The 25,232-nt window shown below is 35.6% G+C and overlaps 3 protein-coding genes across 3 annotated transcripts; 1 reads left to right on the plus strand and 2 right to left on the minus strand.

Annotated features, from left to right (window-relative positions):
* Positions 1–611: 611 nt before the first annotated feature.
* LOC148199694 (uncharacterized) lies at positions 612–2,115 on the minus strand. The gene is made up of 6 exons (XM_088112763.1): positions 1,852–2,115; positions 1,672–1,752; positions 1,120–1,211; positions 975–1,050; positions 789–884; positions 612–707 (listed from the first exon to the last, which is right to left on the minus strand). The coding sequence occupies exons 1-6, from the start codon at positions 2,113–2,115 to the stop codon at positions 612–614; spliced, it is 705 nt and encodes a 234-aa protein (XP_087968889.1).
* Positions 2,116–10,198: 8,083 nt separating this feature from the next.
* LOC124820740 (cytochrome P450 736A117-like) lies at positions 10,199–12,332 on the plus strand. The gene is made up of 2 exons (XM_047292498.2): positions 10,199–11,149; positions 11,487–12,332. The coding sequence occupies exons 1-2, from the start codon at positions 10,208–10,210 to the stop codon at positions 12,096–12,098; spliced, it is 1,554 nt and encodes a 517-aa protein (XP_047148454.1). The 5' UTR covers positions 10,199–10,207; the 3' UTR covers positions 12,099–12,332.
* Positions 12,333–13,651: 1,319 nt separating this feature from the next.
* Positions 13,652–24,858, minus strand: LOC124820741 (F-box/LRR-repeat protein At3g26922-like). Its single transcript, XM_047292499.2, has 4 exons — positions 24,678–24,858; positions 23,455–24,430; positions 23,108–23,310; positions 13,652–14,072 (listed from the first exon to the last, which is right to left on the minus strand). The coding sequence occupies exons 2-3, from the start codon at positions 24,370–24,372 to the stop codon at positions 23,137–23,139; spliced, it is 1,092 nt and encodes a 363-aa protein (XP_047148455.1). The 5' UTR covers positions 24,373–24,430; positions 24,678–24,858; the 3' UTR covers positions 13,652–14,072; positions 23,108–23,136.
* Positions 24,859–25,232: the final 374 nt, after the last annotated feature.

A 25,232-nucleotide genomic window follows, 5' to 3' on the forward strand; every position in this document is an offset into this window, starting at 1 on the left:
CAACACTTAATCAATAACTACCTATAAGATTCTAACAACTAATACATTAACTATCCATAAGACTCCATTTAAGTTTATTCCAAACACAACAAAAATTCACTAGTGCAGCGAAGGGCAACGACCGCGGTTGTTTTTGAATATACGTTGCGGTTTTAGAACCGCGGCATATACGAGCGAGGTAAAAAGTCTGGGACTTTAGGTCGCGGTTACAACCGCGGTAATAACCTGGGGATATGACATCGGTTCTTTCTTGAACCGCGACCAAAACCCCTTTTTTAAAAAAAAATTCGTGTAACCTTTGGCTGCGGTTCCAACCGCGGTAATAACGTGGAGATATGACAACGGTTCATGCTGGAACCACGGCCAAAACCCTTTTTTTTATCATCTAACCTTTCTACCTCGGTTTTGGCCCCAACCGCGGCCTATTCTCCTACAATTTTTTTTAATAGCATGTCTATTTTTGTGATATCCACTATCACAAAAACAGGCATGCATATCAAACAATATCATAACAACATAGATTCAACACAATAGTCAATATTTACATCACATAATGTAATAAGTCTAATAACTATAAATCAATATGTTCTAATGTATTTTAAATCTAATAACTATGAATTATTATATAATCTAACTAAATGTTTTGCAATTGCTTTCCTCAGGAATGTAAGTGACTTCTCAAGAATTGGAGTAGAAGTCTTGAATCTCTGCACAAGACAAATGTTATTAATTAGTGTATGAATTCCAAATGTTGGAGAAAATCAAAATTCATTAAATTTAAATATTACCGTTTCCCAACCTCTTGTGATATGGGCACGAATAATGTGGGTCATCCAATACATTACATAGTATTCACACTCATATGAATCATTATGTCTGTTACACTACAATATATCATCACAGTTGTAAATAGTTAGTGAAAATCATTAAAACAAAACAATTATAAGAAAGTATGACTTTAGCATATGTCAAACTTTGAGAGCAATCCATGCAAGCTTTCTATTATTAGCAATTGATCTCCTAACCAACATCATACTTGCTAAAATAGAACTATATATAAAAAAAAGGTTTTAGCATTCATTTATATAACAAAGAAAGTCCAAACATTGAGGTTCTTACCAATCAACTGCTTGTCTGAGATGTTTGGGAGGAGACTTTTGCAATGAGTAGAACCACAATGCATAGCTCTCCTGTACAGAAATAACAAGTAGCTGCTAATGGCGCCTGAAATTCATAATAACTTAATTATTATATATTAAAATCACATATGGAACTTTATTATATTAACAAAGCTCACTTACCCAGATATATAAGGAATAAAAAGTATGTTCTTCCCACTTACAAATCTTCTTGTGAGATATGTTGTGATCTCATCAAAATCATTTGTTTCGTGAATGACATGGGAATTAATGAACCCATAGACATCATTGTACCCCAAGTTGTTACTAACACCAAACATATACCTGAAATCAAAAATTACCTTTGATATAAGTATACTTGATATATAAATCAATTTTATATAAATAATTGCTCATAGACTTACATCATCCATAGCTGAACTAATGTAATATTCAACTCTTCTATTCCCAACGCAAGCTCTCTAACATCTTGGCTATGCAGGTATATTGGGACCTCAGAGCCTCTCCCAAATACATTAGCATCATATTCAACCTCCAAAGGCTTATCTCCAATGATGTCAGCAAGTTGTTGCAATGCACCAAGAGGATCGTCCTCAGATAAACGAATCTTCTCCTATGCATGCGCTTATCGTTACATGAAAAAATAAGATAAGTTTTGACCTCAATAACATGTAAACTTTAAAATTGAGAAGTGTAAAGTAGAATTCCATACCGGGGGGTCGAAAACCGAACCAACCAAGTGTTTAGGCCAAGCGATAAAAGACTGGAATGTTTGTGCCACAGTGAAAATCTCATCTGTGGGCAGAGGAACTGAGGTATCTGGTATGATAATGTCGTCTACTGAGACCTTCAGCTTATCCTCTGATAGGTTCATACCATGAACAACATTCGTTGCCTGAAACACTGTTCCACGAGCTACCAGCATCGTCCCGGTACCGTCTAAAATGTATAGCAGACATGGACTACCATCGTCCATGTCATCCCCTGGGACGGCTGGTGCTGAACAACTTCCTTTCCCGCTTCTCCCTGTCAGAGTAAATGTTAGATTGTACAAAACATAGAGATTATTGAACATAAATGTTTATTAATTTTACTTGTGGGAGGCACAACATGTTCCTGTTCCTATATAGGAGATGGCATCGGGCGCATGCCATAACTCTCAAACTGCTGCTGAAACTGGCGCATAACTCTGTCAGTCACTTTTGTAGTGACCTCATTATACAATTCCTCCCTAAGCTCCGTCCTAAGCTCCTCCCTAAGGTCTGCTCGAAGCTTTTTTGTGATTTCTTGTGCCAGCCTTTGTTCTTGTGCTTCGCTGTATGCATATGAAGTCTGACAAGAAGAACTCCCAAAATAATCTCGAATGCCTACTCCAGTTCCAACAGCACGCACACGTCCAGGGTGCTTAGGTTGTCCAATTGCAATGGTAAGAATATCCTGGCGACCCTCTAGAGTGAATTGACCTTGGGAGCTCTACTCGACCAAGGAGTCCTGTAACATAACAAAACACCATTATTCTTAAAAAAGTTCAACCAAGGAGTCTTGTATAATGAAATTATTATTTTAGGAACAGTGATAACTTACAATTCTTTCAGATATTTCCCGTGCAGTGTCAGAAGAGTAGGTGCCCGATGATCTTAAACGAGCCAACTTCCATTTCTCATGCCGAGAAGGTGGAGAAGTAGGTTGGGGGCTACCACCCTCAGATGATGGTCTAGCTTCTGCCTTTTGCTTGAGGATTTTCTCCTCAAGCTTCCTATACCCACCACGAGATAATAGGCGGGGGTTTTTATTTTGAGCACTTATTCCTTGTGCTTTGCTTCTTTTTTCCTGTCACATATGTTTAATTAATTAGTTCATTTGATATATATTTGTTAATGAGGAATTGAATAATATCAACTATACTAACCTTCCATTCCTCTAATGTCTGACTCTGTACAAAAAGAGGCGCCAAGTCTCTTCATCAATGGCCTTATATGTTTTACATGGAGACTTGTTTTTTTGGCTTCCAAATACATATCTCGAGGTCAACTTACTCTTAAAACCCCGGAAGTTTTCAGCAATAGTTGATAAACACTTATTTTTAAGTGTAGTGACATTTGGAATGTCAAATGTCATCTGAAATAAACATAATAAAGTTGTATCAGTACAAAATTATCAATATAAACAAACTCTAACTCAAATGATATTAATTAACTTACCAATATATCGTTCCATATAATGTTCCGATCAACCTCGGACACATGGTCGAAAGATGGAATAAGAATACTAATCTTATCACGCGTCACTACTCCAAGGTATGATCGGAAGTCATCTGCATTTGGGCCAGATGCCACACCCGTGATCACATTAACATTCACGGGTGTTCTTTCACCACTATTTTTTCTGACCAAAGTTGTTTCATTCTGGTGGGGCCTCTAGTAGGTCTGGATGGGGGAGTCTCATCCCCTGATGAATGTGGATGGTCAGCCATATATCTGTCAAAATAAATAACATGTAATATTAATAAAATATAATTTAACAAAACATGTAATAGTAGTCATAGGAAATATTAATAAAATACTTATGTAATATTAATAAAGAAAACTTATATACACAAATTTGAAATTCATACATAAAGATATGGATTCATCATATGTATATTCCCTCATTATGATATGACCGAATTGCATGTACATCGTCAACTAGAGGTTGGTCATCCAAATTTTTCGTAGTTTGAAATGAATGGTTGTCAACAATATGAGTATTAATCAGATTGTCTTCGTTAACTTCAATTTGTTTTTTGCCTTGAAGAGCGACATACCAATGGTCAGACGCATGATCTTTGACATAAAAAACCTGAGAAGCTTGATGTACCATGATAAACGGTTCGTCTCGATAACCCACCTTTGGAAAATCAACTAGTGTCATACCCGATTCATCTATTTTCACACCACTCTTATTGTCAAACCACTTACATTTGAACAATGGAACAAAAAACTTGGTGTAATCAACCTCCCATATCTCTTCTATTATACCATAATATCTCATTGATCCAAGTACAAGAGATTGATCTTTTGATGTGGAAAATTGAAGCGACTCAGCTTCTAAACTGACTCCACTATTTTGTATTGTTCTTTTATCATCCAAAGTCTTCGTATAGAATGTGAAATTATTGACTTCATAACCTGTACAACATACGACATCAAACTTTAAACCATTTGCAAGCCACAACAAATTCTGAGAAGAATGTGGCTCTTTGTCAATTTCATATTTGAACCAAGGCATAAATGTTTTGTTATGCTCCATCAACTGTCATTTCTCTTATTGTCTTGGATTTTTATTTTTCACAATGGCTTTGTGTGCTTGCAAAAAAGGTATCACCTCATCTGTGTTGTTCAATATATAAAGATGTGTTTGCAACAATTCTTCACGATCCTTTGTAACCGCATTCACACCTCGGATGCTTTTACTTGTAGAACTTTTATTCATCCATGATGTGCGAGGAACTCCTATTGGATTTGCTGATGTCATGTAGTCTGAACAAAACTCGATACTTTCTTCATCAATATACCTTTCAATCATTGAACCTTCGGGACGATATGGATTTTTAACATACCCTTTCAAAATCTTCATATAACGCTCAATAGGATACATCCATCTTAAGTATACCGGTCCGCACAACTTGATTTCTCTAACCAAATGAACAAGTAAATGTACCATGATGTCAAAAAAAGATGGAGGGAAAAACATCTCTAGTTGACACAAGATGATAACAATCTCGCCTTGAAGTTCATCTAATTTTGTAGATCGATGGCTTTACTACAAATTGATGAGGAAAATGAACACAAACTGTTTATGGTCTGCCTAACATTTTTTGGCAAAATTCCACGAATAGCCACCGGTAACAATTGTTGCATTAAGACGTGACAATCATGAGACTTCATGCCAACAAGCTTTAAGTCCTGCATCGACACTAAACTCTTCATATTTGAAGAGTATCCTTGTGGTACTTTGATACTCTTTAAACAAAGGCAAAAATTTATCTTTTCTTGTCTAGACATTGTGTAACATGCAGGAGGCAAATAAGTATGTTTACCAATCTCCCTACGTGTCAACTCTTCTCGGATATTCATGTAAACCAAATCCAAACGAGTATTCACTCCATTTTTTGTCTTTCCCTGAATGTTGAGTAGTGTATCAATCAAGATATCACACGCATTCTTCTCTACATGCATCACATCTATGCAATGTCTAACATCTAATTTTGACCAATATGGAAGATCAAAGAATATTTATTTCTTCTTCCAAGGGGTCGTTACAGATGACTTCTTGGATGTTTTCCCAAATACATGATGTATTTTATTAACTTTTTCAAGAATTTGAAGGCCAGTAAGTGGATTTGGTGCTTCGTCCCTCTCTTGATATCCATTGAATGCTTTTTTTAACCTTCGATATGGATGATTACATTTTAGAAATCTCTGATGATGCAGATACACTGTCTTTCTTCCGTGTTTCAATTAATGAGCTGTACTGTTTTCTTCACATATAGGACATGCTTTATGACCCTTGACACTGTATGCTGACAAATTACCATAAGCTGGAAAGTCATCAATGGTGCAAAATAACATTGCACGCATCACAAAAGTTTCATAAGCGAATGCATCAAATATTTCAACCCCATCCACCCACAACAACTTCAAGTCTTCAACTAGTGGTCTTAGATAAACATCTATGTCATTTCCAGGCTGCTTTGGACCAGATATCATCATAGACAACATCATGTACTTCCTCTTCATGCACAATGCAGGAGATAAGTTGTAAATTATCAATATAATTGGCCAACAACTGTGATTGGTACTTAGATTACCAAATGGGTTCGTTCCATCAGTGGCTAAACCAAGCCTAAGATTTTTACACTATTTACAAAATTTGGGGAATTGTTGATCAATATTTTTCCATTGCTTTGAATCAGCTGGATGACGAAGCAGCCCGTCAATTTTTCTCTCATCTGCATGCCATCTAAGGTTTTTAGCATCTTTTGGATTCGCAAACAAACGCTTAAGTCTGGGCACAATTGGAAGGTACCAAACAACTTTCAAAGCAGATCCATTTTTTTCTATCTGACCATTATCTTCACTATTTTTTTTTACTTGTATCATGATAACCCACATTTTGGACGACACTTTGTCAAAAATTCACCCTTTTTCCTATATAAAATGCAATCATTGGGACAAGCATGTATCCTTTTATACTCCATACCCATCGGACAAAGAATTTTCTTTGCATCATAATTATGAGTGGGTAGTGTATTTCCATCTGGTAGCATTTCATTCAACAACGTCAACAATTCTGTGAAACTCTTATTAGTCCATCCATTAATCGCCTTCAAATTCATGAGCCTTAACACCGCTAACAAACGTGTGAACTTAGTTGAACCAACATACAAAGGTGTTTTCGCATCAGTCGACATCGCCTCATACACATGAGCTTTGGCAAAATTTTCTGCGCCAACATCGTGGATCATGTCCTCTAATTTGTCTTCATCCGGTCGATCTTCTTCCATAGTGGAATCAATAACAATTTCAGTTTGGGAGTCAGCCGAAAATTGTATTTCTTCGTCGTGCCATATCCATGTTGTATAGCATCTTAGAAAACCATCACAGATAAGATGTTCTCTAATTTGGGTTGCGTTCAACTTTCTCTCATTCAAACAGTTCACATAAGGACATCTAAACTTCACTTCATCATCACTTATACCCTCATTACATTGTGCAAATTGTATAAATTCCTCTACCCCTATCTCATACTCAGCACTAATGCGTGGTAAATTAATCCAATTTCGATCCATACGTAAATATTCTACAAAATTACAATCATACAATTATACAATATATTCAACATACAATCAATTCAATTATACAATCAAACAATTAATAAACATTCAAATTATCAATTCAAACATTCAATCATACATAATTATTCATATTCAACACACAAAAAATTAAAAAATTAACAAAATAAAATAAACAGAATAATACAATCATACAATCAAACAATTAATAAGCATTCAAATTATCAATTCAAACATTCAATCATACAATATTATTCATATTCAACCTACAAAAAATTAAAAATGTACAAAATGAAAATTAATAAACAGAATAATACGAACCTGGGAGCGTGAAAAACCACACAATAAAGAAAAAACACAATACCTATAAAACAATACAACAAAATGTAAGTTTGATAATCCGAATCAATAAACAAACGTATCAAACCAACCCAAAAACTAAAAAAAAAAACGAAAAAACTCCGACGACCAAAGCCAAATTTGATCGGATACAAACGTAGGTGATGAAAAATGATGAAGGAAATCCTTCTATAGTGACGGAGGCGGCGCAACAGTGGCGGAAGAACGAATGGAGGAAGATCGCGGCGGCAAGAACGTCGTTGGAGAGAAAATGGCTAGAGGGGACGAAACTGTTCGAGGAAGACGAAACTGTTCACTCTATAATATTTTTTTTAACCTAATCAAATATTACTACCACGGTTCATTGAAAAACTGCGGTAATAAAGGGGATACAGCCTCGGTTCCCAACATAACCGAGGCCTATTCTCTTAAAATAAAAATTTAAAATTGTTTTGAAATGGCAATTTTGAAATTTTTTTCAACCTTTATGTCGCGGTTCCCCGCCCAACCGAGGCCTATTGTCTTAAATATTTAAAATTTGTTCAGATCAGGGAATAGGCCGTGGTTCTGGGGGGAACCGTGGTCTATTCCCTGACGGTCTGACTTCAAAATTTATTTCAGTACTGCTTTGGCGGGAATTTCAAAAATTTTGCAGGGAATAGACCGCGATTCCCCCCAAAACCGCAGCCTATTCCCTGACTGTCTGATTTCAAATTTATTTCAGACTGACTTAGGTTGGAGTGTCAGAATTTTACAGGGACAATAAACCGCGGTTCCCCTAGAACCGCGGTCTATTCCCTGACTGTCTGATTTTAAATTTATTTCAGACTGACTTAGGTGGGAATGTCAGAATTTTGCAGGGACAACAGACCGCAGGTCGCCCCAGAACCGAGGCCTATTCCCTGTGTGTCTGATTTCAGACTGACTTGGGTGGGATGTCAGAATTTTGCAGGGACTATAGGCCGCGGTTCCTTGAAGAACCGCGGCGTAAGGGTGTATACGGTTGCGGTTCTGTTGCAATTGAGACCTATACTGTCGATATAATTTCAAAAATGACACCGCGCAATATTATGCTTCGAGTTCTGGTTAACCGATGCATAATGTGCGCGGTAATAAATAATTTTTTACTAGGGATTATGTATATAAGACTTATAATTTTGGGCTTTGATTTTTTTTTCTTTTCCTAAACTTTGATAGTATTTTCTAGACTAGATCAGATAAAAGTTGTTTCCATCAACAAAACGACAAGGACCAAACTTATACAACATTTGGGTACTTTTACCCATATATCAACTATACAACAACACATTATTCGATGATGAATATATGAAAAGAATACGAATAAGGAAATAAATAATTAGAAGCCGCCAAACCAACTAAAAAGCTAAATAAAACCTTCATACTAGATCAAATAAAAATATTAGAGAATAATCACATACAGATAGCTATCATTTTCAAAACCAGACAATAAGTTCTGTTCAACTAATCAGATTGGGAAGCTACACATTAATTATATGAAAAAACTTTCATCCATATACATCTCTATAAAAGCTTAAATATAGTTTTTAATCTAAAAAAATATGATTTTTTTAAACTGGTTCCTAATTATATTTGATTTCTTAAAAAAAAACTTGAATTTAGTCTTAGATCGAAAGTTAAAAAGGCATAATTTTTTTTATTAAACATGTTAAAAAAATATATAACTAAAATTTAAATAGAGACTTAAACAACAATGTTTCATTTTTAAGTTTAAAAATCATTTATTGGGAAGAAAAAAGAAATGCCTTGTTGAAATTTATAATATGAAATCAGATTATTATCATAAGATGATCTTACCCTGGACGGCAGTGAAAGTCAATGCATAGCATATCCAAAGTTCAAACAATACAAAATGATAAAGTGAAGAAGTTTGCAAGAAGTAACACATATTTCATTTACACATGATTAATGCCTCGTACTATTGTTTTCTACTCTTAAGATAAAATTTAGTATCATCTGATTTTGGTACATCAGTTCTAGAAAAGTCTAGGTTCCAACTTTTGGGGGTTTTTGAACCAAATGAAACAAAAATAGAGTTCTAATTGAAGAGCATTTTAATGTCTAGAACCTTGATGAATTTTCTAAACCTAATCTCTAAATATTATGGAACACAAGTACTGCATGCGTGCTGTCATTGGAAAAAAAATCTAGAAACGTAACCTTCGTACATATACTTTCATAATCACCACATATTCAGATACAAATTAATAATGAAAACACGTGTTAAAATATAAGTTTACAAAATTAGGATAGCATAGCATTCTTCTTTACGTTACTTTCTTTCTGTCTTTCTTTTTTTTGGCAAATTGATAAGCACTGTTACTCAACAAAATTTAAAAAGATTTCAATAATATTATAATAAATGAGAGAATGAATAATTGATGAGTAAGAATCTCTCCCATGTATTTAAAAAGGTTGATTAATGTTAAACACCATCATATCTTTAATCTTGAAGCATATAATTTTATTTATACAATATATTCTTGAGAATCCAGTATGAGTAATCCCACATTGATTACTATAAAGCTTAATTATTTCTATAAAATTTTGACTTCTGTATATTAATATTGTATCTCATCCGACAATCCCTCAAAATACTTGCCAAACATGAACTTCAATTTTAATTTATTTCATGTCCTAAGAGAAAATTAGGTCGTTTAGGTAGCATATTAATCATCCCTGGATTCAACAATAAGAAATTGCATGCATGTTGAGCTAGCGTGTCTAAATAATGAAACGTATACATATTTTTCTCAAATACACGTATTTTATTAATGTTGATGACTTCCGACGCTTATAAATACCTCATTCTCTGCATTGCTTATTAGACATCAAATTAAAGAAAGCACAGTACACAATGTCAACTTCTCTGCGTGAAAACTCTTCAATCTGGTTTTTCCTTCCAATCGCTACCTTAATCATCTTCTTTTTACGAACTGTCATCAAATGCAGTCATAATTTCAATTCTGCAATGGCCAGAAAAACCTTACCACCATCTCCTCCAAAGCTTCCAATAATAGGAAATCTCCACCAACTTGGCACTCTCACTCACCGCACTCTCCATTCCTTTGCTCAAACCTATGGCCCTTTAATGTTACTTCACTTTGGAAAGGTGCCAGTTCTTGTTGTCTCAACGGCCGAGGCAGCTCGTGAGGTTATGAAAACCCATGACCTTGTTTTCTCCAATAGACCACATCGTAAGATGTTTGATATCTTCTTGTACGATTCCAAAGATGTGGCATCTGCTCCATATGGCAACTACTGGAGGCAGATAAGGAGTATCTCTGTCTTGCATCTTCTCAGTGCAAAAAAGGTTCAATCCTTCGGTGCAGTGAGAGAAGAGGAAATCTCCATAATGATGGATAAGATTAAGCAATGTTGTTGTTCTGTGACGCCTGTGAATTTAACTGATTTATTTTCTACGGTCACAAATGACATAGTGTGCAGAGCTGTTCTCGGAAGGAGATACAGCAGAAGAGAAGGGAGTAAGTTTTGGGAGCCAATGAACGAGATGATGAAGATGTTGGGTGCTCCAGTTATAGGGGATTGTATACCTTGGCTTGATTGGGTGGGAAGAGTTAATGGAATGTATGGTAGGGCAAAGAGATTGGCTAAACAGCTTAGTGAATTTTTTGATGAAGTTGTTGATGAGCATGTAAGTAGAAGAGGGTATGATGTGCATGGTGATGATGATGATGACGATGAACAGAATGATTTGGTAGACATTTTGCTGAGGATCCAAAAGACAAACGCCTTGGGGTTCCAGATTGATAAAACAATCATGAAGGCTATAATCCAGGTACGCAAGATTAATACAATGTGGTATCTATCTGCATAAGTTCTTAATATACAACCACTCTATATTTCTAACTTAACAAAATCTTTACTTTTCTTAAACATCATTTAGTTCAATCCTTAATATCAAAGATGATGTGAGAAAAGTCTTAAGATAAGCCGTCGGAAGTTTACATATCTTAAACATTAATCCAGAGGTTTATTCATTAATTTTGTATTTGCAACATTCATACAATATTAGAAATAACATCTTTAATTGGTGAATTCATTTTGTTGAATATGTCCTTCATGGAATTTGAAGGTAGACAGGGAAATTGACAGTTGATGGGAATTTGTTTCAGGATATGTTTGTCGGAGGCACTGAAACTGGCTCCACAAGCCTAGAATGGATAATGACAGAACTCTTGAGGCACCCAAATGTGATGCAGAAGCTAAAAGATGAGATAAGGAATGTGGTTGATGGTAGAACTCGCATAACTGAGGAAGATTTAAACAGCATGCCTTATTTGAAAGCAGTGATTAAAGAAAGTTTTCGATTACATCCCCCAGCTCCCTTGTTGCTTCCAAGGGAATCCATGGATGATGCCAAAGTGATGGACTATGACATTGCAGCAGGCACACAAGTAATAGTTAATGCTTGGGCAATAGCAAGAGATCCTTGTTATTGGGAAAAACCTGAAGAGTTTGAAGCAGAGAGATTCTTAAAGCGTTCAATAGATGTGAAAGGACATGATTTTGAAGTGATACCATTTGGAGCAGGAAGAAGAGGTTGTCCAGGAATAATGTTTGCCATGAATATGATTGAGTTGGTCATAGCAAACCTTGTTCATCAGTTTAATTGGGAAGTGCCAGGTGGAGTAATGGGTGATCAGACACTCGACATGGCTGAATATGCAGGGTTGACCTGTGGTAGAAAATTTCCTCTCATAGCATTTGCCTCTTACCAGGCATAAGTTGATGTTAAAGATAAACATAGTAACTTAAAAGAAAAATAAGAGACTATATTCTCAACATTCATAGTAAAATCTAGGGTTATAATAGGTTGGTTTATCTACTTATTGTTATTTTGTTATTGCAACTATTTGTTGACAATTTCTACGTGTAAATCATATGTATGCAATTGGTAAACCTGTACAATGTACGTTATTTTTCTAACTATATTTAATATTTAATAAAAAAAATATTTTGTAAAATTGATTAACTTTATATATTATATTTTGAATTAAAATAGTGAATAAAAAATTATCAAAATATTATATATATGTATAAATTTGAATAATTATTGAATATTTTTATAATGGTTAGCTATATAATGTAATGGGTTAAGTTTAAAATAAATTAAACAAATTATTGAAAGTCTCACATCAACCAGAAATAAGGTCAAATTATAATATATAAATAGATATGCAAATCTCACATACAAGTCAGTTTTGTGAAATTGAGTTAGGTTTAAAAATCACTTTCTAATATCTGTCCCGATTCAATCCGGATGGGTTTTGTGTTAAAAAGATTATTATATATTATTTATAATAAATAATTCAATGCTTATTTGTAATAAATAATACAATTTTTTAAATAAATTTAATAATTAGAAACAATATATAAAATATGTATATAAATTATTGTAACAAGTGAAAATTTGAAATAATTTTTTAACTTATCACTGTACAACTAATCTTTAAATCAATTATAGATAACTTTTAAATGTTTATAAAATTTATAAAATTACATTTCATTAATTGCGAATTTAAATTTTAGAAAACATAAATAACAAAGAAATAAATATATTAGAATAACATATACTTGTTATGTCATATGAATGGCCTAATTAGTTATATGATGCTGCTAATTGAGTTGTTACAATGTATAGTTAAAATTTCATAACAATTACAACATATATATTATTTTTGCAAAATATTAAAAGAGAAAATACATTAATTTGAGTGAACTTAGTAGTTATAGAACGAGTTAAGAGAGAATAAAAAATTACATAACAAGAAAATAATTCTTCAAATAAAATAAAACTAAGAACTGAAAAGTAAATAGAAGATGAATTTTTCAATTACTTAATAAACTAAAAGTTTACATGATAAACACTTATAATTCGTACTCATACATTTCTATATAAAAAAAAACAAATAAATATATTAAATAGGAACATAAATATCAAATGTGTATCTAAAAATGAATTCATGTAATAAACTTGACGTTTATTTTTACCGAAATGCAATATAGTTCGAACAAAACTATACAATAAATATATATTGTATAGTTTACGGTGTTCCAAGTGATGCATTTCGATGCTTTTATAAATGTGTGATGTTGTGAACATTGACATCAAAAGTGTGGCTAAGTGAGTCCAAACCATTATATATGCTTTCACTAGATTAATGCATCTGATTATGACAGAGGTAAACAGAAGTACTCAATTCACAACATGTTCATGCTAGGAAAATATTTCTCAACAGTATTACTTACTGTGAGTAAGCAAACAGACCCACATCCATGTCTCAGAAATTGATATAACATTATAAACAAAGTCCTCACCTACTTTTACAAAGTTCCTCAGGAATTGATAAGACATGGTAAACATACTCATCATTATAAAATTGACATGAGTTCAAACAACACCAAAGTCTAGTAATTCAGTTACATCCAAACATTGGTAGAGGCATTATACACAGAACTTTGGCTCATCTATTTACATTCAAAAGGAAAAAGAGGAGCAGGAATTGCAATTGGACTATTAATGTGTATTAATATTATCATTAACATATCCTTTCATCCAAAGATCCAATAGCTAATAAACCTTAACAATAGCACTCTAATAGCTTGAGCTATAGAAGATATCATAGATGCCTGGATACAGCCACTTCAATTATGATGGTCAAAGTCTGTGTTGTCCTTACTAAGATATTTGGATATCACTGGAAAACAAAAGAACAAAAAAAATTAGTCTATGTGCTCAGTAAGAGTACCTTCTGTCAATGGAAAAAAATGATTTCTACTATGTAAGTAAATATAAATACAAAATGTATGGCTTATGAAAAGAACATTTTTGGGTAAAAATTGGTGAAAATTAAACCAAAATTCTTGCTCAAGCATTTTAGTCATGGCATGAATCACAATTCCATGTATCTTCCAAGATTTACATGGTTTTTTGGCATAACATTCTGACTAGGCACCACCAGATAGCAAATATTTGTACAGAATAGCAACCTAGATGGCTAGAAACAATAGCAGTAGCAGATGATTCTTTTCAAAAAATCACAGTGAATTTTTCTGCTCAGCATATCAGTTTAATATCATCCACCATATCATGTTGGAGTCTAAATTTATTATGTATGTAAAAGAAAATAGTATCAAGTCATGTTTTGTTAGGATATAGGGTATTTGGGATATAAGGGTATAATGGGAAATGGGATTAAGATAGAAGGTAGAGGAATTGTATAAATAGATTGTTTGGATAGTTAGAACGCAATTTTTTAGTACATTGTTTGTTAACAGGCCATTAACCTATGTGGATCTTGTATACACACACTATTCTTTCGGTTAATAATACACATTTCACCATATATTTCTCTCTGTTTTCTGGGTGTGAGAGACTGTGAGGGAGTTCTTGATTAGGTTCCCAGTTTAAAAACCTATCAAAATGTTAGGATATAGGGTATTTGGGATATAAGGGTATAATGGGAAATGGGATTAGGATAGAAGGTAGAGGAATTGTATAAATAGATTGTTTGGATAGTTAGAAGGTAGCTTTTGAGTACATTGTTTGTTAACAGGCCATTGACCTGTGAAGAGGGTTATGCCTCTGGATCTTGTATACACACTATTCTTTTTGTTAATAAAACACAATTCACCATATATTTCTCTATGTTTTCTGGGTGTGAGAGACTGTGAGGGAGTTCTTGATTAGGTTCCCAGTTTAGGAACCTATCAATTGGTCCGACCTGCCGGATTCGAACCAGCGCCAGAATCGGGTGAGGGTGAAAGAAATTGCGGTTGATAGAATGACGGTGCAGACAGGGGAGCTACGATCAGATTATGCAGCAATATGCCAAGATTATGCTGCAATACGCCAAGATTATACTGCAATACGCCAAGGTTTGCAAGAAATTGTAAGGATGTTGGGTGGTCGAGGCCACAACCAGGACGACCAACATTGGGACTGGCGAAAGGAAGAGGAACGGGAGAGAGGGGATGAACGCCATGAAGTGCAACCCAGCGGGGAGAGGAGAGTAGATTTACCTGTTTTCGAAGGGTTTGATGTGATGGGGTGGATTGCTAGGGCAGAGACAGTTTTTGAAACCCAAGGGGTGAAGGAGGAAGAAAAGGTGCGACGGGCAGCCATTAGCATGGAGGGAAGCGCGGTAACTGGTTCAGAGCCTAGAAGGAGAAAGCCAAGAATCGTTCTTGGAATGGTTTGAAGGAAGCCCTTGTGATACGGTTTGGAACCATCGTTGAGCGTTTGGCAGCATCCAAACAGAAAGGGACGGTGGACGAGTTTGTACAAGACCTCAAGATTTTGGTGGGTCGCGGGTCAGAAGACGAGTCATTTGGGGGACGAATGTGAGGAGCCAGCCACAGTTTCATAGGCAAGGTACTAGTAAAGGATCGGGGTTTACCCATGGAGGATACCCAACCGTACCAGGTGAGCTTGGGGGATGAGCATAGGAAGAAAACCAACACGGACCGAACGGTTGAAGTTAGTGGGAAGGAACCGAACGTTAGATCAAATGTTGCCGAGCAATCCGAGGTCGAGCGCAATATCCCAGGTTAGGTTGCCGAGCGGTCCGAGACAGAATTAGACCTGAAGCAGACGAAGTTGTCCACTCTCTCGACTGGAGGCCCTATTCAGCCAAAAGCAATGAAGCTGCAATGTTCGATAGGGGACCGAACGGTATTGACCATTAAAGGACGAAACTGAACAGTGGTCCACATTATAGGAAGCAACCGAACGGTATCGGCCATTATAGAACGAAATCGAACAGTGATGACCAATATAGGACGAAACCAAACGGTGTTGATCATTATTGGACGAAACCGAACGGTATTGACTAGGGTGTTCAATCAAAGAGGGAAGAAGGTATTCAGAAAGGGGGATCCAACATTAGCTAGAAGGTGGGGGGAGCCAGAAGCTTTGTTAAAAATAAAGGAAGTAGAACCGTGGACCTTGGTGTGGAATTTGGGGGTGATAAGAAGGAAAGAGGAAGAATGGAAGTCATTGGAGGAGAAATCGCCACCACCCAAGCCTCCAGACCTGAATTGGAGGGCAGCATCCAGTGGGTTCCCTTCATATGGTAATAGGTTGATGAAGAGGAGCCATGAGATCGAGCTTTCCGGTTCCAACCTTGAGGACAAGGTTGTTCTGAGGGGGGTGTAATGTTAGGATATAGGGTATTTGGGATATAAGGGTATAATGGGAAATGGGATTAGGATAGAAGGTAGAGGAATTGTATAAATAGATTGTTTGGATAGTTAGAAGGCAGTTTTTGAGTACATTGTTTGTTAACAGGCCATTGACATGTGAAGAGGGTTATGCCTCTGGATCTTGTATACACACTATTCTTTCTGTTAATAATACACAATTCACCATATATTTCTCTCTGTTTTCTAGGTGTGAGAGACTGTGAGGGAGTTCTTGATTAGGTTCCCAGTTTAGGAACCTATCATGTTTAGACTCCGAAATAATCATGCTTCTTTTGGCGCCATGTATGGGATGTCCAAATTAACTTTTCAATAAAAAACGTATACAAATAATAAATATTATAATCACAGACTAAATGCAAAAAACAATAAAATGAAGTTCGGAATTTAAAATAAACCAAGCATGAGAAACAAGGCAATTCACTTTCATAGTTTGAAACATCAAACTTCAGTTATTTAGCATCATAATCCTCTGTTCAAACCGGTATATTCAACATCCCCAAATATGCAAAATAAAACTATTTCGCACAAAAGTTCTCTGTAAATTTTGTAAAGGAAATGGTGAAAACAAAAATTTTGTTATTAACACCGTTCCCTTTCCAAAATCCTTATCTATAACACAAGAAATAAGGAGGTACTTTGGAAATTATTAGTGAAAACAAATCAGCCAAACATCACAATAGACAACACATAACAAAACTCCACCTAAAAGCTGAAATCCAAATTCACCCACTTGCTACTAGTCATAGGTGAATCTTACTGTATAACCAAAAAGCACAAAAAAAAAAGAGGAAACAACCATGCCTATCCAACTGAAACTACAGGGGTTTTATTATGTCATTAAATCTAGATTACAAAAGTTTCCTTGATTTCTTTTCTATTTTGAAGAAGTCCCTCTAGATCTTACTGAAATGCTTTCCAAATAATCGTATATCTTCCTTGAAAAACCTTTTTTCCTCGTGCATTCTCAATTTATTATCCCCCAATAAATTCTTAATGGATAAAGCAACATAAGAAAATATTTTTCCCTAGCCTTAGCATAAGGCAAATAGGGAAGATATTTGAGGTAAGAGTGAGAAATAGCATGTACCAATATCAGAAAAGTTAAAAAGGAAATTAGGTCTAAAATAGTGTATCAATTTTCATTGTATGAAGGCATAGCTGCAGAGACAATAAATAGATACAGCCAAACACTAACCGACAAAAAATATAGACACCTATGCTAATAGAAAAGAGAAAACAGTAATCGGTGCACTGCACCACTAATGCAGCAGGGGAAAGCACAGCTGTCCCATAAATCAAAACAGAATTAATTCAGCTCCCCTCTAGGTGACGTGTGTCTGTGTTATTTAATAGCCCCCCACAAGCTGGAGACCCAGCTTGGGAACTAGAGAATGAAAATGTTTGGGGCTCAAAGCTTTGGTGTAGATGTCAGCAAGTTGCCAAGAAGAAGAAATAGGCAATAATCTCATTAGCCCATGTCGAGTCTTTTCTCTAACAATGTGATATTCCGACTCTATATGCTTTGTCCCTTCATGGAAAACTGGGTTGGCAGCTATATGCAAAGCAGATTGATTGTCACAATAAAGCAAAGTTGGAGTCTTGAAAGGGACTTGAAGATCTTGCAAGAGAAAGGTAAGCCATTGAATTTCACAAGTTGCAACTGCCATGGATATTCTGCGTCGCAAGAACTTTGGGAGACTGTGGTTTGCTTCTTTGACTTCCATGAGATGAGTGAGAAGCCTAGATACACACCATATCCTGTAATAGATTTCCTTGTATCAGGACAAGCAGCCCAGTCACTTTCATGAAAGCTTTCAGTTGAAGGGCAGAATCAGATGGGAAAAATAATCCTAGGCCTGGTGCCTTTTTGATGTAACAAAGAATCCTGAGAGCAGCAATGTAGTGTGCTGTTGTTGTCTTGGAAAGGAATTGTGCAAGATGATGCACAGCATAAGTTATATCTGGCCGTGTGTCTGTAAGGTACATGAGTCTTCCTATAAGACGTTTATAGGCTAGAGAATCATCAAGTAATTCTCCTGAGTCTGCTGAAACTCTTTTTGCATCATCAATCGGTGTAGATGCTATTTTGCATCCCAAAAGGCCAGGTTCATTAAGATTCCTTTCCTTGTCCATGCCGCTTTAAAACCAAGAAAAAACCACAATTCTCCCAAATATGCATCCCTTTCCTTGTCCATGCCACTTCAAAACCATGAAAACACCGCAACTCTCCCAAATCTTTGATGCGGACGGAAACATCAAGAGCTTGTTTAATCAATGCTATTTCTTGGTCATTATTCCCTGTCAAAGTTATATCATCTACGAACACCAAAATTGCTGTGAAAGAATCATTAGATGACTTAATAAACAAAGAATGATCATGCATTGACTGTGTATAGCCAGCAGAAAGAAGGAAAGAGGATAATTTAGCAAACCATTCCCAGCTAGCTTGTTTTAAGCCATAAAATGCCTTTTGTAGCTTGCACACTTGTCCTGGTAAAACCGCATTCCGTCCAGGAAGGGCCACCATTAAATTTCTTCCATTAACTCACCATGCAAGAAGGCATCATTAATGTCAAGCTGCCTTAGTTTTCATTTCAGCACTGAAGCAAGAGATAAAATCAATCTCACAGTGGTTATTTTAGCCACAGGTGTAGAATATTTCAGTCCTTCAGTTTGAGTGTAGCCCTTCGCTACTAAACTAGTCTTATGTCTCTCTACGGTCCCATCAGCTCTGCATTTGGCCTTATAAACCCATTTACAGCCAATAGGAACCTTCCCTTTAGGTAAATCAGTGACAATCCATGTTTGATTATCATCAAACACATAATTCAGCCTGAATAGCATCTGTCCAGCAGTCATAGGTGATAGCTTCGGTATAGTTTCTTGGTTCAGCATGTGAAGACAAAGACATGACATAAGATTTATAGCAAGGAGATAAACGTTCATATGACAAGACAGAAGAAAGAGGATAAAGAACCTTGGAAGACGGATTGGAGATCGTGCTAATATTACAGTGATAGTCCATAAAATAGCCAGGAGACCTTCTTATTCTGGTGCTGGAGCAAGCAGGTGTAGTGATAGCATTCATCTCAGTTGAATAATCTATTTCTAATGTACACGGAGAATCAAACCCCTTTCTCTTGAGTTTGGTGCTACGGAGGTAGGATGGGTTGTGACAAAGGATGGTTCTGGTGCTGAATCAATTTCACAAATAGGACGCTGGCTAATATCAATGGGAGTCTGAATTGGAGGGTCAAACAGAGGAGAATAATTGTTATGGCTTTCATCATTGGGGGAGGGACCTTTGTTAGTTTCACTGCCTTTGGCTTCTAATTTGCAGTATGGGAACACACTTTCGTAGAAAATAACATTTCTAGAAACAAATAACTCTCTAGTTTGTATGTTCAGTAAAATATAGGTTTAATCATATAGATAGTCCATATTTCTAGTGACTTTTCTCAAATAAGTCTCTCACTTATTTTTTGTCTCAATTGGATCTCTATTTTAGAAAAATTGAAGCAATTAAGTCATTGTCGTTAGTTCCGTACTAACACCAAACTAACGGCAAAGACCTAATTGTTTCAATTTTTCTAAAATAAAAACCCAATTAAAACAAAAAATAAGTGAGAGATCTATTTGAGAAAAGTCACCCGATAGGGACCATTTGTATAATTAAACCTAAAATATACCCTTTTGTGCCAGACTTGTACCCAAAAAAATACATTTGCAAGCTCTAGGATCAAACTTGGTTCTATTAACAGGAGAAGTGCTAGCAAAACAAAGAGAACAAAAAACCTTTAATGGAGCAAATTCCAGTTCAGTCTTATGCAAAATCTTATGTGGGGAACAAAATTTTAAAACTGGTGTAGGCAACATATTGATGATGAAGGCAGCATGTGATACAGCATAAGACCAATATACTTTCAGTAAATTGGACTGTATCATTAGAGCTCTTGCTACATTCAATAAATGCCATGTTTTCTTTCTACAATGCTATTTTGTTCAAGTGTGTTAACATAAGAAGTTTGGTGTATTATTCCTTCGTTAGCATAAAAATCAGTTATGGAAAATTTTGTTCCATTCTCACTTTTTATGGTTTTTATCATGTTGTCAAATTGGGTTTGTATAAAAGTACCAAAATCCTGCAATTTTAGCAGTTTCAGATTTTTGTTTTAAAGGAAAAACCCAAGTGTAGCGTGAATGATCATCAACAATAGTGAGAAAATATTTATGTCCATGAACAAATGGAATGGAATATGGTCCCCACAAATCAGTATGTATTAGATCAAAACATTTAACAGAAACAGAATTACTAATAGGAAAGGGTAACTTTTTCTACTTAGACAAATGGAAAACATCACAAACATACCAATCATCTTGACTAAAGGAAACTTGCTCTTTATCACATCAAGACATTTGTTGAAAACATGACCAAGACGAAAATGCCAAAGAGCATCAATACCAATAGAGGCTAAACTAACAGTTGTGATACAGTAAGGGGTCTGAGTATGTGGGAAAGTATGGTAAGAAGGCACTCTCAGTGTGTAAAGACCATCCAGAATATACCAATCATCTTCAAGTTGTTCTTGTCCAGAATTTTACAGTGAATGGAACCAAAAGTGAGAACACATGAGAGGTCTTTAATCAATTTTGTAACAGATAAGAGGTTAAAATTAAAGCAAGGTATGTAAAGCACATTATGTAAAACATGAGTTTTGGTTAAAAAGACACTTCCAAAGTAATATGCAATAACCTTATTTCCATTTGGTAACGTAACATGTATGGGTTTGATTTGGTGATATGATGCAAAATGAGAAAGACAAAAACAAATATGGTCTGTTGCTCCGCTATCTAATATCCATGTGCTGAAAGGAAGGATTTTACCAGTACACGCAGGTGAACTGGAAGAACTGGAAGTTATTGGCCGTTATTAGACACCTGCGACTGCTGTAAAAGAGTTATTAGGCCTTGATACTGCACTTTGATGAAACCAAATTGTTGCCCCTGATTTTCCTTTAAGGGTTCAGATTCATCACTGTGGAAGGCTACATTGGCAAAAGAATGGTTGGTGTTCTGTTTTGTGAACTTAAAATGTGGGCAAAAGACATGTTTCTTGTAGCAGGAGTCCACAGTGTGGCCCATCTTACCACAATGATTGCACATCTTATTGTCATTACCACGACTGAGGTTTGCATTTCCTCTCCGCCATGACCACCAGAAAAACTATTTCCTCTTCCTCCGCTGTTTCCTTTACCACCAATAGCCATAATCTTGGAGTGTTCTATAATTTCACCAAACATTTGCCTTTCTTGCTGAACAACCAGAGAAAAGACACGATTCAGGGGTGGTAAGGGGTTCATTAACATGATTTGGGACTTCACAATGGAATACCCGTCATTCAACCCTTGAAGAAACTTAATCACTTGGTCCTGAGTTCTGTATTTCCCAGTGTTGACAGAGGCCTTGCAAGAGCTTTTAATGGCACAACTACAAATAGGGATTGGACGAAAAACCTCAAGTTCATCCCAGAGAGTTTTCAGTTCGATAAAATAATTGGTGACACTTAGGTCCCCTTGCTTGAGAGATATGATAGTGTCTTGAAGATCTGCAATGCAAAGCAAATCTCCCCGAGAAAACCTCTCTTCAAGATCAGACCAAATACTTGAAGCAGTGTCTCTCCATATGACACTCTGGGCAGTGCAAGGAGAAAGACATCGCAGAAGCCATGACACAACCATCATGTTTGCTCTCTCCCTGGGTATATATGACTAGCACGGACTGGAGGTGAGATGGTTCCATCAACAAAACCAAGCTTATTTTTAGAAACCAAGCTCATCTGCATTAATCGTTCGTGACCATTGGTGGTAATTGCGGCCTTCGAGAATGAAAGAAACAAGAACCAAAGATGGGTTTTCAAATTGGTTAAGATAATATGGTGATGAAGGGTCTTGAGATGGATCAATATCCATGATTGAATGTAGCAAACCAGAGCTCTGATAATCAGAGCTCTGATACCATATCAGAAAAGTTAAAAAGGAAATTAGTTCTAAAATAGTGTATCATATTTTCATTGTATTGAAAGCATAGCTGCAGGAGACAATAAATAGATACAGCCAAACACTAACCGAAAAAAGAAAATAGACACTTATGCTAACAGAAAAGAGAAAACAGAAATCGGTGCACTGCACCACTAATACAGCAGGGGAAAGCACAGCTGTCCCATAAAGCAAAACAGAATTAATTCAGCTCCCCTCTAGGTGACGTGTGTCTGTGTTATTTAATATTTGAGGTAAGAGTGAGAAATAGCATGTATCAAACACATAGCTCCCCGCAGTAATACTTAAAAATTGTCATCTGTAAAGCCAAATATAGGGAAAGAAAGCAAGGCTACAATGGGGCAAAAAGGACCTCATAATATAGAAATCTTTAGTTGCTGTGGCTCTAAGAATTGAGAAGAGACAACGTGAGTATCAGGATTAGAAGGAAACATAAACGAAGCATGAACTCAACAATATGTAAAACACGCTACCTGAAGATTTAAGTGTGCATGGATATCACTCAGCAATTTATAATATCCACTTTGGCAAAAGGGGATTTTTGAAGTAAGTATTCTACTATCCTGCCAACTCCATCATCGGATATGTTTGTCGAAGATTTCACTTTCAATTTCAATGACTTCAATTGAACAAAACAAGGAATTTGAGTTATCATTGAACCAGAAGTTGAGAGACCCTGCACAACGAGAGTTGATTGAAGACACACTTTGAAAGATAATTTGAAAAGCAAGATTGACTAACGGATAGAAATTTGGCACATGGAACATATTATGGGCAGTATCAAAAGTAAAATACAAAGGAAAAACAAAATAAAACTTACATGTAGAATCTTAAGGGTACTTGAAGAGAGTATCATTATCTTTACATAATCAGCAAGCACTTGCAGCAGACTTATAAGGGCTGAATAAGTCCGTTCAAAATGAGTATGAAAATAGGCTTCACAGTCAATGCTTACTTGTTCAAGAAAACAAAGTTTGCATGCAGAGAGTTGGTAAAGAGGATCACGCATCACAGTAAGATATCTAAGGTTTGGAGTAGAAAGCACAAATTTGTAAGGCGCTTCTTGAATGGTACTACCAATGGTCAAACTAGAAAGGTTGGAATTACATATACAGAGGAATTTCACACCTTGGTGCAAGTTAAAACGATCAAGAACCAAAGTATCTAACATGTGACAAGTTGAAAAGGGCTCAGCATAATCACTTTCACTTGCAGTAAAAGTGACGTGCTCAAGATGCAAGCTTTTCAATGCTGGCAAATGCAAGGAACTCGGAAGTTGGGTCATCCAAGGTACAGCCCAAATCGAAAGCTTGAGATATGTCAATGTTTTACAAGAAAAGACACAAGGGTGCAACCTAAAACCAAGTATAACACTTAAATTAACTTCAATTGTCAACTGCTGGACATCGTGTGACACAGCATACCCCATAATCCTATCCAGAAGTTCATGATCAATGCAGCCTTTACGCCTCAAATCTAGACTATGCAGTGAAATAGAGTTGTCTCGATTCGAAATAACCCAAGAAACAAATTTGCTGAAATGTGTAAGATTGGTAAAATCTGAGGAATTCAAAGCCAAATCACTTAGGTGTTTCCAAAGTTCGTTCCATCTCGAAGACAGGACACAAGTCTGAACAGCCTGTTTCATGCTCATAAATTTCATTATATGAAGTAAGACAAAGTTAGGCATGTCACTGAGCCTGTCCATGTCCTCTTTTTTATCTCCATCACTCTGCATTTTTCCGTCTTCAACTTCAATTTCCACTGTTGTCCCTTTTCCTTCAACCACACCTGATCTAAGAAATTCAAACATATCATAAATTCACTTCTCACAGTTACACCAAAAAATTGTCAACAAAAAAAAATAACTGTCAAATGCCAATACTAGGATTGGATCTAATGAAAGAAAACCTTTTTGAAGTCAAGTACAAAATTTTTTCCACTTTCAATTTCCAATAAGATATGAAGGTTTGGGTTTGACCCTTTAAGAATGATTGAATAAATACTATCCCAAATTATTGAGGAAGCAGGGAATATAAATACCTTAGGCAGTGATTGGGGATTCGATCATTCAAACTGCAACTTTCCCTGGCACTTCAAGTTTCGCCTTAAATCCTAAAAGCGTTTTTCTTTGGGTTCTGAATCGATAGAAGAATGTGTGGCGCGATATCTTTGCCATGAGAGGGTGCGCGTGTTCGATGTAGATATTTTTGTTTAGACAGGATTTTTTGTTCTTTGTATTTTATTAAGAGAGGGAAAAACACATGAGACAAAAACATTAATAAAAAAAGGTTTGAATAAATAAATAAGTACAAAATTAAAAGCAAAATATTTATTATTATCGTAAAAAGAAAAAAAAGGTAGTAAAAGAGAAGAAAAAGAGGAAAAAAGAAATGAGATAAATGAAAAGTATAAGTTATTTTTATAGAACAAAAAAAAAGTATGAAGGAGAATGAATTAAAAATTATATTAAAAAATTATTATTAGTACTTGTATTATTCTGTTAACAAATTATATGGGACTAAATCTAATATAGAATAAAAGTTTTTTTTTGGAATAACTAGAAATGTACTTCCTTTTTCATTTGATTTCACTGAA

This window comes from Vigna umbellata, chromosome 4, assembly GCF_029865625.1.
Source record: "Vigna umbellata cultivar VRB3 chromosome 4, Vumbellata_1.0, whole genome shotgun sequence".
In the NCBI taxonomy this organism is placed as follows: Eukaryota; Viridiplantae; Streptophyta; class Magnoliopsida; order Fabales; family Fabaceae; genus Vigna; species Vigna umbellata.

Excerpts from the sequence above, each read along its gene's own strand:
- LOC148199694 (XM_088112763.1), bottom strand. The coding sequence starts at position 2,115 with ATGGACGATGGTAGTCCATGTCTGCTATACATTTTAGACGGTACCGGG. Across the intron at positions 1,212-1,671 it reads TTGGAGATAAGCCTTTGGAG|CTACTTGTTATTTCTGTACA; the intron begins GTTGAATATGAT and ends CGCCATTAGCAG. Across the intron at positions 1,051-1,119 it reads CTCAGACAAGCAGTTGATTG|TTCTATTTTAGCAAGTATGA; the intron begins GTAAGAACCTCA and ends TTTTATATATAG.
- LOC124820740 (XM_047292498.2), top strand. The coding sequence starts at position 10,208 with ATGTCAACTTCTCTGCGTGAAAACTCTTCAATCTGGTTTTTCCTTCCA. Across the intron at positions 11,150-11,486 it reads TCATGAAGGCTATAATCCAG|GATATGTTTGTCGGAGGCAC; the intron begins GTACGCAAGATT and ends AATTTGTTTCAG.
- LOC124820741 (XM_047292499.2), bottom strand. The coding sequence starts at position 24,372 with ATGCAGAGTGATGGAGATAAAAAAGAGGACATGGACAGGCTCAGTGAC. Across the intron at positions 23,311-23,454 it reads GTACCCTTAAGATTCTACAT|GGTCTCTCAACTTCTGGTTC; the intron begins GTAAGTTTTATT and ends CTCGTTGTGCAG.